Genomic DNA, 17,962 nt, shown 5'->3' with positions numbered 1-17,962 from the left:
AAACATTTTGGACAGAAGAAAACCCCATTTAATAGCAACCTTGTGAATAGCCAACTTTGATTATTCAGAGCCATGCAAGATACTGAGAAAAAGGAAGAATGAAATTGGCTCCACAAACCTCATTTAGACCATTAGTTTTTGACCTCTTTGCCATACCAAACGTTTACCAGAACACCTAAGAAGTGGTATTCCATTTCTTTGCCCTGATGCAAAAGTAGTTATCCCAGAGCAAGGGAAAGGAGATAAAATAGAGATATAGAAATCTACACACTGATTAATCAGTCCCTATATAATTGATACCTTCAGAGCATCGACATTCACTATAAAATCCTTCACCTTAGAGGCAGTGGGGCATTGTGAGAAAAGCACACTGGACTAGGAATCAGAAGAGCTGGCTCTGCCACTCAGTAGAGGGTGTCCTTAGTCACATCTCCAACTCCTGAGCCTCGGTTTCCTTGTTTGTAAAATGAAGATTACAGTCTCTGCCTTCCCAGCCTGCCTCTCAGGATTTTTTTCCTAAAGTTCCTTCTATACAATGTGATATAAGATACTTGTTAGGACAAATTGTATTTACCTTTCAGTGAATTATAGATTTTCAAAAGAGCCATTCTGGACACTTATGATTAAAATTTATATTCCTTTAGATAACAAGTATTTGGATTTAAAAGTGAAAAATTATCGACAGGAATTGACATTCATAAAACTGCTAGTTCAGAACAAGATTCTTCTATATCTAGGGGAACGAAGTTGTTAAAAATTAACATTTAAAAACCTAATTGTTTCAACTCCAGAGTTCACAAAATCTACAATGTATGCTAGTGCCATTATTAAGCAATAATGAGTTTCTGTAAAGATCTGGATTTTTTTTGTTTCAATTATTAGTAAAAATTTTAACCACAACTTCTCTGTTTAACACTTCTAACTTCCTTCCAATAAGCCCCTTCTTTCCCTATCATACACAGATCCCTCTAAGAAACACCACTCATCTTCAACAACTGCTCAAAGAGCAATTATCATATTGATTTATCTTGGAGTATTAGTTTATAAAGTCTCTGTTATTCTTCAGAAACAATTTCAAATATGAAAACTCTTAAATTGATAGTACTTGCATTTATATAGTACTTTGTGATGAAGCATTTTCACATATATTACATCACTTGTTTCCCACAGCCAACTTGTGAAATAGGCAGATATTACCATCCCCATTTTATAGGTAATAGACTAAAATAAAAGAGAATACCTGACTTGTTGAAGGTCCTATGATGATCAAATAGCAAAAATTGAATTAAAACTACTTCTAGAGGCTTCTGGTCCAGACCATATTTTACCATCCCACATTGACTCCTTGGAGAGAGAATATACGTATCAGTTAGCTTTTGCTGTATAACAAACCACTCATTTGTAGCTTAAAGCAGCTACCATTTATTTAGTGATGATTCAGTGGGTCAGCAATTTGGACCAGGCTCAGCTGGGTATTTCTTCTGTTCTCAGCTGGGCGCACTTAGCATCTCTAGTCAGCTTCTAGTCAGTTAGGCAGCTTTGTTTCTGGATGCTGTCTGGCTTTCAGCAGGAGTGGTAGAGGCAACAGTGCCACATGTCTCTTATCATCCAGCAGACTAGCCTGGGCTTGCTGACATGGTAGCTCAGGGTTCTAAGAGTGCAGAGGGCAAGCCCCAAGGAGCAAGTGCTTTTTAAGCCTCTGTGTTCATCATATTTGCTACTCTTCCCTTGGCCAAAGCAAGTCATATGCCCAATCTCAGTGTCATTGTGGGAGGGTATTACAAAAGGCATGGATACATGGAGACATGAACAAATTGGGGTCATTACTGTGTGCAATCACCACAATCTAAATATAAAAATACTGAAAATGGCACTCATCGCATCATCTCTTCCTACTGTAGTTTGACATGGCTTCTTTAACATACCTGTTATGCTTGAAACAATCATTACCTATGAATTCTAGAGTGGTATAGGAAAAGTGATAAGCTGCAAGAAGGGCCAAAAAAATTATATGTAGTATGAGCCAATATATTCCTGCGTCTAATAATACCTAATACTTATTGAGCATCTTACAGGTGCCAGGCACTAGGCTAATTCCATTGCAAATGTGCAAAGTAAATCGTATAATTTCCACTTTTTAGGTGATAAAACTAACAATAATCCAGTAACTTGCCCAAGGTCACACAGCTAGTGACTACAGACTGTTTGTCTTTCTGTGTTTGACTGATTTCACTTAGCATAACGCCCCCAAGGTCCATCCATGTTGTTGCAAATGTCAAGATTCCATTCTTTTTTTTTTGGCTGAATAGTATTCCATTATATATATACCAGATCTTCTTTATCCATTCTTCTGTAGATGGACGCTTAGGTTGTTTCCATATCTTGACTATTGTAAATAATTCTGCAGTGAACATAGGGGTGCATATATCTTTTCAAATTAGTGTTTTCATTTTCTTTGGATAAATACCCAGAAGCGGAATTGCTGGATGATATGGTCATTCTAGTTTCAATTTTTTGAGGAAGCTTCATGCTGTTTTCCGTAGTGACTGCAGCAATTTACAGTCCCGCCAACAGTGCACAAGAGTTCCCTTTTCTCCACGTCCTTATCAATACTTGTTATTTCTTGTCTTTTTGATAATAGTCATTCTAACAGGTGTGAGGTAATGTCTCATTACGGTTTTGATTTGCATTTCCCTGATGATTAGTGATGTTGAGCATCTTTCCTTGTGCCTGTTGGGAAAACATTTATTCAGATACTCTGCCCATTTTTTAATCAGATTCTTTATTTTTTGGCTATTGAGTTGTATCAGTTCTTTATTTATTTTGGATGTTAACCTCTTATCAGATATATGATTTGCAAATATTTTCTCCCATTCAGTAGGTAGCCTTTTCATTCTGTTGATGATTTCCTTTGCTGTGCAGAAGATTTTTAGTTTGATGTAGTCCCTCTTGTTTATTTTTGCTTATTGCCTTTGCTTTTGGAGTCAGATCCAAAAACTCATAGCCAAGACTGATGTCAAGGAGCTTACCGCCTATGTTTTCTTCTAGGAATTTTATGGTTTCAGGTCTTATATTCAAGTCTTTAATCCATTTTGAATAATTTTTGTGTATGATGTAAGATAGTAGTCTAGTTTCATTCTTTTGCAACTGACTGTCCAGTTTTCCCAGCACCATTTATTGAAGAAACTGGCCTTTCCCACAAGGAAAGAAAATTACGGGCCAATATCCCTGATGAGCATAGATGCAAAAATCCTCCACAAAATATTAGCAAACTGAACTCAACAATACATTAAAAGTTATCATACACCATGGTCAAGTGGGATTTATTCCAGGGATTCAAGGATGGTTCAACATCTGCAAATCAATCAATATGATACACCACACTAACAAAATGAAGAATAAAAATCATATGATCATCTCAATATATGCAGAAAAATCATTTGACAAAATTCAACATCCATTTATGATAAAAACTCTCAACAAAGTGGGTATAGAGGGAACATGCCTCAACCTAATAGAGGCCATATATGACAAGACTACAGCTAACAACATACTCAAAGGTGAAAAGCTGAAAGCTTTTCCTCTAAGATCAGGAACAGGACAAGGATGCCCACTCTCACCACTTTTGTTCAACATAGTATTGGAAGTCCTAGCCAGAGCAATTAGTCAAGAAAAAAAAAAGGCATTCAAATTGGAAAAGAAGACGTAAAACTGTCACTATTTGTGGATGACAAGATTTTAAATATGGAAAACCCTAAAGACTCCACCAAAAAACTGTGAGAACTAATAAACAAATTCAGTAAAGTTGCAGTGTACAAAATCAATATACAAAAATCTATTGCGTGTCTATACACTAACAACGTACTATCAGAAATTAAGAAAATCCCATTTACAATTGCGTCAAAAAGAATAAAATAATTAGGAATAAACTTAACCAAGGAGGTGAAAGACCTATACACAAAACTATAGGACATTGATGAAAGAAATTGAAGAAGACACAAAGAAATGGAAAGATATTTCATGCTAATGGATTGGAAGAATTAATATTGTTAAAATGTCCACACTACCTAAAGTAATCTACAGATTCAATGCAATTCCTAACAAAATTCCGATGGCATTTTTCACAGAAGTAGAAAAAACAATCCTAAAATTTGTATAGAACCACAAAAGATCCCAAGCAGCCAAAACATTCTTGAGAAAGAAAAGCAAAGCTGTATGCATCATGCTCCCTGATTTCAAACTATACTACAAAGCTATAGTAATCAAAACAGTATGGTATTGGCATAAAATGAGACACATAGATCAATGGAACAGAATAGAGATCCCAGAAATAAACCCACTCATTAATATAGTTAATTAATTTACAACAAAGGAGGCAAGCATATACAATGCTCTTTCTTTTTTGACCTTTTGAAATCTTCAGTTAGATGAGACCTTGTCACTGGTCCTTTAAGTAAGCTAATAATGTAAACTAATGATGTTGAACCTAGAGAAGAAAAAGGCATGATAGATGTCCCTTGATTACTTGCAGGATTATCATCTAGAAAGATTATTCTAGGCAACACCTGGCCTACAACCAACACCAATAAATGGACACTACAAGGAAGTTTATTCTGGGAACACCAGGACCCTACCTATGAGTGAATGGATATTGCAAGGAAGAATATATTTGCTAAATAGGTTAAAAATTATTACAACTGGTGATATTTGGCAATGGAATAATGCTGAGGCCAGAAAACACTGAGTCAAGTGAATGTCTTCGGAAATGGTAACCATATAGGAAGGCCTAAGAGGAAAGATTGGTCAGACCATAATACACAAGACAGTTCATGACTGCACAGCCAGGATGGAAAGAGAGTGTGTCTAGAAGTACTAAGGTACTTCTGCCTTATGTGACTCAGGGAGAAATTTGTTAGTGGTATCCTGGGTTGTAATTCTGAATATATTTTCCTGAAGTCAATTGGTCTTATATAGTGGCTCTATAGTACTTTTACTAATACAGACAGTTAATTAGACTTATGTTAAATGACTTGGGAACCCAGTGTCCATTTATTCATTAACTCAGCAAATATATATTTATTGAGCACCTACTATGCCCCAAGCACTCTTCTAGGCCCTGAGGATAGAGCAGTGAACAAAAAGAAAAAGTTGCTAGCGGCTGGCCCTGTGGCGTAGTCCTTAAGTGCACGCGCTCTGCTGTGGCGGCCCTGGGTTCGGATCCTGGGTGCACACTGACGCACTGCTTGTCACACCATGCTGTGGCGGTGTCCCATATAAAGTGGACGAAGAAGGGCAGGATATTAGCCCAGGGCCAGTCTTCCTCAGCAAAAAGAGAGGAGGATTGGTATGGATGTTAGCTCAGAGCTGATCTTCCTCACAAAAAAAAAAGGAAAAGTTTCTACCCTTAAAGAGCTTACATTCTACTGACTGCAAAAATTTTATAAATAAACGTGTATATAATAAAATTATTAATTTAATTATTATAGTGATCATTTTAATTATTAAATTATTCAAATAATTAGTAAAAGTAATATAGACAATGTAGCCAAAAATAATTGACATAAAAGCTAAAAATAATTTTCCCTTTTACATGTATTGATGCTGTCAAATTTGCCTTAATTTGCTTCCTGAATAGAAAGCTATCTTTTTAAAATACATTTTCATAGAATAATCGTAACCATCAATTATAATTTGTATCATTTTATATGTATTGTATAAATTTCAAAAATTAAATGGAAATATGTTCCTTTTCTGGAAATCTTTCTGCTTTTCTGGTGAAAGAAATGATATGGCTCCTGTCTGATGCATTGACATATTTGAGATTTTTCTTATTCAGGAACTTGAATCTAGAGGTACCGTGTAATTCTGTCCAAAATTCATTTCTTGGGTCACTGAACTGTTATTTACGCTTTTTGGTGTCCATCTGGGTTATGAATATCAAAGAAGCCAGTAAAATATACAATTTTTAAAATTTCATGTCACCTTAAAAGAAAAAACCTGATGATACAGTAATGTCATGAAGTCATTTTAAATATTAGGGAAGGGATGTTAGAGGTGATCAGGTCTACAGACCTGTGTTTAGAAATGAAAACACTGAGGCAGAGTGACTTTCTAAGGCCCGGAACCTGTCTTCTGGACTCAGGCCAGGGCTCTCTCCACCACTCGACACAGTTTTGTTTCTCTGCCATTTGAATAGGCTGTAGGGTTGGGTGAGGTTTATTAAGGAGGCTGCAAACGGCCCGTGCTGCTGTGCCTGACTCTTCTGATCTATCAAATGCAAGATGTCTGTTACCAGCTGGCTCAAATTCCCAATTATACCATGGTTTAGCTAAATGTTAGCAAGCAGAGGACTTTCTAGTTTTCAGTGTTAGAATATGTATTGCCTGCGGACCTTAGTCAGTAATTAGTTAACTTTCTGAGTTTTGTAAGATATTGATAACATTTACACCATAATTTTTTTTTTTGAGCACTTACTGGGTACCAAGCAGTGTGTTAAATCTTTAATACGTTTCAACTGCTTAATTCTCACAACCTCTCAGGTGGATACTCTTATCATCCCCATTTTACAGAGGAACAAACTGAAGGGAAGATACGTAGGGTGTGTCAAAAGGTGATAGGGCTATAGTTAGCATCAGAAGTGGAACCCGGCTCTTAACTACCATCTGACTTATCCCCTTAATTTGGCATCAGGAGCCACAGACCCAGAGAATTTAGATGATCTGTCCAAGATTATAAATCTGGTGTGGGGCGAGGGCCAGTCACACTTTACATCCAATGCTGATTATTTTACAATGCAGATGTTCTTAGAATGGCTCCTTCTGCCAGCTTAGGTGAGTTCTTAATCTAACATTCGTCTTATAATAAAAAAATCATTTACATACTTAGAGAAGTAGGTAGTTTTAAAAGATAATAGAAATAGACAGTTTAAAATTTCCTTTGACAAAGTTATTCTATTTTTTTAATAGCTGTTTGATTTCTATGGTAATGCTGAGTGTTAAGCCAACCTTTTTTTATACTTGTTGGTAGCAGTGCCTTTATTCATAATGTGAAATCTTTGGGGCTCTCTGGTGTAGACGTGGTATTTTCATCTGCCTATTATGCTTGTTATATTGTGTTATCCAAGTGAGATTTGAAAAAAAAAGTCCCTGATATTAAATAGTGATTCATTCTTTATCATTAAGGCAGATAGACCGGCTATTTCTGACAATGTAGTGAAGCTCATTTTGCTGCCTTCTTTTTTTTTTTTTTACTTTATTTTGTCCAACCTAACAATAATTTCACTGGAGGAGAAAAATTAAAATTGCCTCATTGACAATGTAATGGTATCAGTTTTTCCTTCATAGAAATTAAACAAAGAAAAAATCTTAACAGTGACTTTCCAGGGGTCAGTTGTGCTTTTAGAACAATGCCTAACAAGTTCTCAAAGCTTGGTTTTCAGGAGAAATCTTTCCGTTCTGAAACACTTAGTTTTGCGTTTTGTGAAGAGAAGTATGAATAAGAGAGTCCGTTTAACAAAATTCAGAGGTGACTCATCTTTGTTTCTCTCCTCTCTCTCCAGCTCTTTCTCTTTGTTGTCTGGAACTTCGAGCTCTACATGGTACCGCTGGCTTTGTTGTTACTGTTGACATGGAACTACTTCTTGATGATATCGGGGAAAGATAACAGGCAACATGATACAGTAAGTCTGTACTCTCTTTTTTGTATGTGTTTTTGTTCTTATTCTGAGTCCGCCTGACACAACATTGAATCTGGTTTTACAAACCAGAAATTCTGTCTATAAATACTCAAGTTTGGAGGAAAGTTTTATCACTTCAAAACTAACAACTCTTTGGTTCTCATACAATAGAAAAGTATTCACCTATTTCTAATGTTACTCCTCCTGGTAGGAACTAACGTCAGGAGCACACCAAAGAATGAGCTATGATTTTTAATTATAGATGAGTTGTTCCAAATGATTATTTTTTATCCTCCTTATTTGTTTTTATGTCTTTATGAATTCTGAATTAAGACATAATATCACAAAATTATTCATGATCAGACCAAACAAATGTATTTTATTTAAGACACTTCTCTGTGGTCTGTCATTGGAAGGAAGGATTGATGGTTGTTGGCCTGGAAAGGTGCATCAAGTACCTTAATTCAATGAACACTCAGCGAACAACAGCAAATATCCTCTTCTGTGTCCGGGGTGTATTAGGATACCGGCTCCAGGATGAAGAGCTTTCATTTAACCTAGCGAAAGTTATACTAAACACGCTTGCCCTCTCCTGCATTTTTGAAAGTTTTTAGAATGTGTGAGACAACCTTCTCTCTCTCGAAGAGTTTTAGACTGAAAAGCAGAAGCTAGCCACATTCTAATCACATTTGTTTGTCGTTCTCCTGCCAACCTTCATTTTCCTTAGATTATCTGTCACTACACCCTAGCAAACACACAACTTCAAAAAGCTTTCTCATATATAAATAAACGGGAGAGGGGTGTCTTCTCCAAATAGGACATTTGCAATTTGTTAACTCTATAGACAGCTGTTGGGAAGAATTTAAAGGTTTGTCAAACATGAGAATCTATTTGGTAGCTGTATGTCTTCATCAGATTACATAGATTTTGAAAAATTTGCCGTTAAGAGTCTCCATTTGACTTCTAGTCAGGACTTTTTGCCAACTATTATGACCATAATGATACAGGAAACAGAGTTATTTGATCATCAGTTTAATAACATTATATAGTACTGTATTATAATAGTTATCATAATGGTTACACAGACATACTTGTGACATAAAAGAATTTCCCTTTTAAATAACTCAAGCAAAATACACTTCAAATGGTAACACAAGCAAAATATACTTCTTCAAAACAATTTTCCTTATTATCAAAATAAAACAAAAATCCTGATGAACCACCACCAAGTACGTGGCAAAGTTGCCAACAAGACACCATGTGTATTTTCCCATATTATTTGTACAGAGTTGTCTCTCTCACTAGATTATAAATTTGCGGGAGGGGACTCTGTTCATCTTTGTATTTGCCACTGTCTCTAGCATGTGTTTTGCAAATTAGAGGTGTTTGAAACATTTTTTGTAAAGTTTATCAAACCAAACATGAGATAGCTAATAGCGATTTTAATGGTTAGGCAGCATCAACAGACAAGAAGTGATTATTATTATTGGCAAGGATTTTATGGATGTATATTTGAATTGCACACTGAGAGACAAGCCCCAAATGCCATAAGCATTGATGTCATGGGGACTAATAGGTACTTTTGTCAATTAATCCAGGATGTTTTCTTTAAGAAAATAGGACTCTCTCAGACAACTGCCCTTTTGTCCCATTTATTTCAGGGACATTGTCGAGAGAGGAGAATATCTCCTTTTCATTCAGTTGCCTTGAGACAAATTTGCAAATAAGATTCTTTCCAAATAGGAAAAAGTGGTAATTTAGTTTCAGCTTCTTAATCCTATGAGGGGGCTTATCTTCAATATTTAGTCATTAGTTTGAGTATTCTTAGTGAAAAATTCTGAAACTATAGACTTTGCTTGTTATCTTCTCCAGAATATACTTGCATTGGCTGGAACAGTCCACTTTTCAAGGGGAAATATTAATATATAATGTATCCCCTGGTACTTAAAATTCTCTAAGAATTTTTATAAGCCTACTGAAAAGTTACATATTATGTAGATTTTTCTACTGCCCCCTTTCCCCCCAAAATATAACTCCAAAGTAGTATTTATCAAATCTTTCCTTTTAGGCACATCTCTAACAGACTCCCCCTTTTAGCCATGGACTACATTTTATTCCCCAGCACAGCCCACTGTGAAGCATTCTATAGTCTAACTTTCATGGAATGCCAACTACACTCCATAACTCCCAGTAATTGCCTTTTATTTGCCCAAAACACACATATCCACATATTCTGTTCTTTCTAGTCACCAGAGCAGCAATCACAGCGTTTCATTCAGCTTCTTATTCACTGGCTCAGTTGAGACCTTACGTAACTCTTAAATCCAATTTGTCTAATTATGTGTTTTCTGCCATATCCAGCTGTGCATTTGAACTGGTTGCTCCTTTTGAAAAGAAACTTGGATTATACTTTGCTGGTTACAGATTATATGTATACACACACATATATATGTATACATATATATTCACACATACACACACACATGTAAGTTAAGGGCAAGTGTTTGCAGGGGTTTCCATGCTCCATCTAAGTGACTCCACTGTATAGTGCATAGCACTGGAAGAATGGTATTTTGCCCAAAGTCCTTAGTGGTATCCCCAAAAACAAAGCAGAATCTTTTAGCATGTGTGACAACTTTAGGGAATCTCTGAAGTGCATTAATCACACCATTGGCTGATTCCAAACCAGGAAACTTTCTACTTTAGGAAAGAGAGAGAGAGAGAATTTTCTGTCACACACACAAAAAATCATCTGTACATTCAGCTGAGAAAATTCAATTAGGATGAAAATTATCAAAGAAAAACAAATATAAATGACCTTCAGGTTTGTATAGCAAAGAGAGAAAAGAAAATAATATTTCCATGACATAAAAAGTTGGAAGAGAAAAGAAAATAAACACTGTGAAATATGAAAAGTGCTAGATGGGTAAAAATTCTGTCTTCAACAAGTTGGTTGATAGTGAGATTAATACTAAAACAGGAAAGACTGTCTTTGTATGTTTATTGTTTATTAAGGAGACCATTTCCTTTCTTGGAGACTTAAGACCACAGGAGCTGAAATCCTCTATCTTTTCCCCACCATGGTGCCTGTTCTAGTTTAATGAGAGAAATGAGACGTAATCCATGCCCAGTAAATTTTGCTGCATATAATGAGCTGAACCCATTGAGGACAGGATAAGGAAACAGCCATTCCTGAGGCTAATGCTCTAGACTCAGAGGTGCACAAGAGAAAGAGGCGCGGTTAGAAATGGTATTTCACCTCTGCTGTTTCTCAGTTGGACTTGTTAAAAAGAAGCACTACTAGATCTGAATCTACCGATACTCAGACCATGACATGAAAATTTCTAGCATGAGAATTGCTAGGCTTTTCCAGAGAAAACTGTTTAATACATACTTCATTCAGAAATGTCTCTGGCATGAAGGTGATATAAAGATAGGAATGTCATACTCCTCTTGATTTGAACTGTCACTCCAAAACCTGGGGAAAGTTCTTCCCTGCACTGCCTGTTAGGCTTGTACCAACTATCCACATTACGGTTACTGTGGACTGAAATTTTGTGAGTTGAAGAGTTGATGCCAGGAAGTGGCCTTTCCTTTGAGTTTAAAAACTACTGAATCTTCATCACACCCTGGGCACTGTGTTAAGCTCTCTCTTTCATCATGTCGTTTAGTCCTCCTCCAGGAGAGAGCAGCTGATCGTGTCAGCCCAGCCAATGGGTTGGGTCCTCCTAAGTCAGGCGACCCCCCTGGTCTCTTCCTCTGTGGTAAGCAAAGAACATACTCATGTGGAACAAGCATGGCTACAAGAGCCCTTCCTTGAGAGAAGGGAATCAAGTCTCAGAGAATGAAAGCAATGGGTTGGCCAAGCAAACCACGGGGCTGTTGTGCTCCCTATGAGACCGGTATCATTATTACTACTACTTTACATACCAGAAACAGGGCAGAGAGGTTAAATAGCTTACCCAAAGGCACACAGTTAGAAAATGGCAGAGCGAGTATTAGACCCTGTCAATCTGTCTGAAGTTTGTACGCCTTATCCCCAGTCAGTCACATTGCCTCTTAGGGAAGTATTTTGGTACATCCCAGGTTTCCCTGGGCACCTTTAGAGCAAGTTTCTCCCTCGAATTTCAGAAAAGCCAGTAGCACTAACTCTACCTTTCAGTGAACCAATTGATGGAAAAGCCTCACTTTCCCCACTCCACCTCCCACATCCTCCTTACCTCTCATTCAAGGAAATGGAGCAGATATTTATTAAGCAACTTCTATGTATCAGATATCCTGCAAGGCTTTTAGAGACATCATCTCTTTTAATTCTTTACAATAACTATATCAAGTAAATTATTCTAAATGGTTTTATTCTCATTTTACAAATAAGGAAATTCAAAATCAAAGAGGATAAATAATGAACTCCATAGAGTAAGTGGGATGTGAACCCAGCTCTGCCCTGTTCTGAAGCCGCAGGCTATTTCCATGGTACACACTTGGGCTTGCCTTTCCAAGGGATCGCTTTCTGAGTGTTCAGGGCCTTGCATGGAATCCCAGGTATCTCCAAATTCCTTCTAACTAGGTACCTGGTGACCTCTCAAGAACTGGTGCTGGTCACTGGTCTGATCCCAGGTGACCCCATTAACTTTAAAACCATTCATGACCTGCAGGACTACCGTCCATCCACCCAGGTGAGCATGGGAGGAGTAAATCAAAGCTGAGAATCCTTCACATTAGTGAGGAAAGTCTTTCAATATCTTTGACGTGCAAAAATTCAAGCAGTGTTTTTTAATTACACTTTAAAAGAACACTTATTTTTACTGTCATGTTATTCCTCCCACACAACAATCTCAGTTGCCTAATCAATGGAGGCATTAAAAGACTGAAGAGTAGGGATCAATGAAATCATCATCTGACTCATGATGTGACTGTGACACACACTGAGCCCAAGTCAGCTTGCTAAAATACTTTAGTAAATACTGAAATGTTTGTTAGCTCCCTCAAATGGCAAAGCCCTCAATGCTTCTCTTCCCCTTTAAAACAGTACTGAATATTGTTTCTTGTTGGGTCTGTTCCAGTTAGGCCCAGAGCACTTATATCTAGAAATAAAACCTGTAAACAGAGATTTTTCTTTGCTGCCATAAATGCTCTTGACTGAAAAATTTGGGATGGTACACCAAATACAAGCCACCAAAGAAATATCTGATTGACCTGAATAAATCAATCACATGTATTATTTTCCCAGCCAGTGCTCTCAGTTCCAAAGAAGTCCATGGTGGAATATTTAAATAAATGGACTACTGAACAAGTGAAATATTCCTAACAGGAGCTAAAGAGACTGGCCACAGCTGAGCTGAGAGGGGAGGACTCCATATGCAAAGCACTTTAGATGTACAGTCAGACCCTCTGTACTTTCATAAGGGCTTTATCATTCACGGAAAGTAGCATAGACCACAGCCTCCTGTGTTTGCATCTCAGTACCAAAAAAGACCACATACTTGCTCTTAGCAGAAGCAGCACTGAGTCATACAGCCTGTAAACACATCTAAAAATGGATGATCACTCTTTTCTTTTTCCTGCTTATTTCAACAGCAATTTTCTCAATTTTTTCAGAAGGTCACCAGCTTGCAAAAATGTGAAGAGGACCATGAAAAGAACCAGACCTTTTAGTTTTCCAACACAATCGCTAGCATAGAGAAGTAGAAACCCACAGCCAATCACATGTCAGTAGAAAAGTTCATCCCCTGTGACTTCCCTCAAAGCTGTACAGATAATCACTCACTGTACAGATTGGTATCCCCATACATCGACGGCTGTCACCTCATCAGGCTCTGGACATGCACCAACAGGATTTCCACATTTCTTCCACTCTTCTCAAATGCTGCCCCCTCCCACCCCCACATTCTACCATTCCATCCCCACCCTCCTCCAGTAGATGCCCAGACCTTCTACCAGATTTCCCTCCAACTCCAACCCCTGAAGCCTTCTGAATTTGTCCCCAATTTAGGGTTGCCAGATATAGCGAATAAAAATACTGATGCCCAATTAAATTGGAATTTCAGATAAACAACAGGAGATATTTATACTAAAATAATCTTCATTATTTATCTGAAATTCCAATTTAACTGGATGTCCTGTATTTTTCTGGCAACTTTACCCCAAATCGCACCTGGTATTCTTACCTCAAGACCTGTAGGACAGTCATAGTTCTGAAATAACGTTCCCATTGTCCCCCTCTGCTACTATGGTCTTTCCACAACATCTTCAGGCATGGCTTAGACGATTCCTCATGAGCACACCACGCCCAAACCAGAGCTTCAGTTTTATCTCCTCTGTGTTCCAGCAGGATTGTTTGTTTGTTTTTTGTTTGTCTGTTTTTGTTGTTATTGTTTGTTTTGGAGTACAAATGTTTAAATGAGCAAAAGGTGGGGGTAGTGGCCAGAAGCGGGAAGGTACAGAAATGAACCAGGATGGGCCCATGCTCTTTTGTCATCTCTTTCACCTAGAAAACAACTGTTCACCACTTGGGAGAGCAGGAAAGCAAGGCTCAGAGAGGTTATGCCACTGGCAAACGCTCACACAGCACAGTGGGACCAGAACCCAGTTCTGTCTGGCTCCCAGGCTGGTGTTCTCTGCTTCTCCTCCAACGCACCCATTCCGCAGGCTCGGGGAGGGCAATGACTTGGTGTACATAAGACGGTAGGAAGCAGGGAAGAAACGAATGATGCTTCTCTCTTTGTATAGATAGGGTAACTGAGGCCTAGGATAAGGCGGTAATCTCTGCAGAGGCAGTGAGTTCGTGTAGGAGCGGCTCCGTGTGGGACAGACATGGTGGCGCAGGGAAGGGCAGTCCAGGCCAGGTCTCGAACTTAGTGGAGGCGCACGTGCTGCGCGAGCTCCGCAGCGTCCCGGAAGCCCGTGGGCACCGGGGCCAGCCACACATTGGCCGATGCCGCAGGAGCCGCATATTGAGGGAGTTGAGGTCCCAGTGTGATGCCCGGAGGCTCTGCAGCCGCCCAGGGCCGGTGAAGACACGGTGCATTTTCTTGCGAGGGCGGCTCTCCCGGGGCACCTGGCCCTGGGCGGCTCCGGAGCTCCTCCTCGAGCTGCAATGTGAACTTGTAGGAGACCCTGCCCGTTGGCGTCAGTGAGTAGGTGGTGGCCGAGCCGTGGGGCTCAAGGCCCCGCCGAGGGGGTGGCGAAGGAGGGCCTTCCGTCTTGGGGAAAAAAGGGAGCTTTGAGGGATAGTGGGTCCTGGAGAGCAGGACCGAGGGTGGCTGGGGTGGCGGCGGCAACGGCAGCACAATCTAGGGTGGAGTATATTTGTAGTTTCCCAAATAGTCGATACATTCTCTCTATGCCTTCTCTTTTCCTAAAAAATATATTTACGAATGTAAATGTATATTTCTTGCTTATCATACGTATTTTGTTTTTTTACGAAAATTGGATCTCACTAAACGCAGGTTAGCACACCTATTTTTTATAGTCAGCAACGTATCTAGAAATATCTCTCAAATTACTAGAAAACTGTGTGATTTTTAATGACTGCATAGTTTTCCCCATATGAATACTTAATTTTTCTTAATTAAACACTCGTTTTAGAAATGTTTGTTTCAAATGTTTTTCCCATCTCAGATAGTGCTGTAAAGAAAATCCTAAACAAATCTGTGACCAGGTCTCTGGGAATGTCCTTTGGCAAAGTCCTTGAAGGAGAATTTCTAGGTCAGAGTATATGCATTTTGAATATTTTTGGTACTTATACCAATTTGCCACCCATGAAGGTTTTAGTATTTTGTACATATGTGCCTGAGTAACCACCAGTTATCTTTATCATGTCTTCTGGAGAGCCATCCCTGACTTCCCTCCCACTCTTGCCCCCTGCCACCAGCCCACCCCTACCAACACACACTCTAAGAGGTTAAGTGAGCCCACCCCTCTGGATTCCCATATCCCCCTCACTGTATTGTAATAATCAGCTCATTGTGGGTCTTCCTCACCAGACCAAGATTGTTCTAATTGTATCTTCCATTTGTGTACCTAATCCCAGCACAGAGCAAGATGTTGCAGACGTAACAGCATAATAGTTGCTCAAAAAATGTTTGATGAACGAAAAAATATTTTAGTCCAATCTTTCTTTCCAAATCAAAAATTTTCTAATTTTTATGTATAATTATTTCCATTCAACCAAAATTTATTGAACATTTACAGGCACTGTGCTAGCTGTTGTTCAAAGATGATTAAGGCGTGGTCCTTGCTCAGGACAGTTTGTGCTCTGGTGAGGGAAACAAACAACTAAATCGAATACATGATAGTATGTACATAGATAAGTGCAGTGATAGGGGTCTGTATATGATATTCAGAGTGTGCAGCCACGAGTCATTTAGAACATCTCCGCTGTGTGTGCCTGTGCTGCATATATAAAGAAAAGAGGTCTGTCTGTGGCCACAGCTCTTATTCCACCCTTCAGTCTGTCCCTTTCACTCAGTAACTCCTTGTTTGTCTTTAATACTTCAGTTTGTTGGCTATCCTTTTACTGTATTCTCAGACTGCAGCTAAACTTCAAATTGGAGGGATAAAATTGTTCGGTGGTAGAAGATGAGTGTTACCTGTACGTGACATGTCAGTTCATATAGAGAAAGATGTAAAGGAAAACACTTCTGTTTTTAAAAGTCAATTTACTAAAGATCCTCTTCACTGGAAGGCAAACGTCTTGCTTTATTAGGACTCAGGAGAGAGACTTAGAATTTAAAGTTAGTGGTAGTTGCCATAGAGGACGCTTACAGTTACTCTCATATTTTAGCCCCCCACCATCTTCCTAAATCCCTCCCACCTTGCTGAGATTCCCTAAAGATGCATATGGGAATGTAATGAGGTCAAGAGATACTCTTCATCCTTATAGAGGGTTTCTGCCCTGAAACGCAGCTCCTTTTGCACCAAATGAATTGTCTTGGCAAGCTTGAAGGAAACCTGAAGATCTCTCCCCATAAATGGCTGATTTTCTCTTATTTGAGCCCTAGTTGGCCCCTGGAGCCCCTCAAAACTCATTGAAAAACCAACTTCCTAAACTCCCCTCAAAGCCTCCCATGGATCCAAAAAATTCACCATCTAGATGGTTCTACAAAGTGTCCAACCCAAGAATTTACCTGTTATGTCAACCAAATGGTTTTATTATCTCTGCTCTCCTTCAAAAAGTCTGCCCCCACAATTTTCAGTTCTGCAATTGAAGAGTGAGACTTAGGAGAGGAGAAAAAGGGATATCTTGAGTTCTGGTCTCAGTTCTCAGGGTGGATATGTTGTCCCACCCATTTTTAGTGATGTCCTGTTTGTTCTTTCTAAATGATTTTGCACTCTCCTCTTGTAGTTAGCCAAAACTCTTTGATATACTATGGTGAGGGAGCTAAGATGTAGGGCCAGCAGATGCACCTTTGGCTGACTCACGACCCCGTGACTAGTTTGCATGACTAGTTTGCATGACTAGTCTTGATCATCACGCCCTGTGTGGTGGGTGGTGTTGCCAGAAAGTTTCATACAATATTTTTGGAGACTTATTGTCCCTGGTTCAGAAAGGTGACAAGAAATTGCAAGATCTCAATTAACAAAGTAAAAGTGGAAACCAAATGATTTATCTTTATCTGCTTGTGGGAAATGTTTATAAATCACAGCTATTATTAAGAGTTCAATAACCCTGGGAGTTTTGTATTCATTACTTCTTTTAGTGTTGCATGAGATACATTTACCAAGAGCATGCAACTTTGAAGCCTTTCTACCGTCCTGTACCTAGAACCGGAATAGTATGTGTTGATAACCAAGCTAAAATATGCCTTCAAGGGCATTTGTTATTGAATTTGTTTCATTATACAAGAAAAAGAAAATAACTATCATACCATATCACTTATTTAAAAAAATAACTGAATATTCTGATAGCATGCTTAAATAAGGGAAAGTCAGTTCACCTAAACAAAGTTTCCAAATGCATTACACTCCCATGGGCAACAGCAAAAACATCTTATAAACAAGTGTTACTGTGAAAGGTTAAGAGTCTAAATTTTGAAATTAGGAAGACCTGAGATTAAATTCCAGACCTTCCGTGTATTAGCTATATGAATTTATTTATTTCCCTAAGCCTCAGTTTCTCACCAATAAAATGGGGATGATACCTACCTTGTTGGGGTCTTGTGAGGATTAAAGAGACAATTAACACACTGTGTTAAGCGTATAATGAGTGCTCAATAAATGACAATTAGGCACCTGACTGTGTGTAAAACAGGACAAGCCAGTGTGGGTATAACGGGAGTTTAAACA

At 38.6% G+C, this 17,962-nt stretch overlaps 1 protein-coding gene across 7 annotated transcripts in view; it reads left to right on the top strand.

Annotated features, from left to right (window-relative positions):
- The window catches only part of MCTP1 (multiple C2 and transmembrane domain containing 1), a 501,946-nt gene that overhangs the window by 401,062 nt on the left and 82,922 nt on the right, over positions 1-17,962 (top strand). For all 7 annotated transcript variants that reach the window (XM_058532257.1, XM_058532230.1, XM_058532077.1 and 4 more), the window contains one exon: positions 7,559-7,678. In XM_058532257.1, the coding sequence (XP_058388240.1) occupies positions 7,559-7,678 (120 nt within the window). The remainder of the gene's footprint in view (positions 1-7,558; positions 7,679-17,962) is intronic.

The sequence above is a fragment of the Diceros bicornis genome, chromosome 1 (genome assembly GCF_020826845.1).
Source record: "Diceros bicornis minor isolate mBicDic1 chromosome 1, mDicBic1.mat.cur, whole genome shotgun sequence".
Lineage (NCBI taxonomy): Eukaryota > Metazoa > Chordata > Mammalia > Perissodactyla > Rhinocerotidae > Diceros > Diceros bicornis.
The sequence above is the reverse complement of the archived record's forward strand: the minus strand, read 5'-3'. Positions and strand labels throughout refer to the sequence as shown.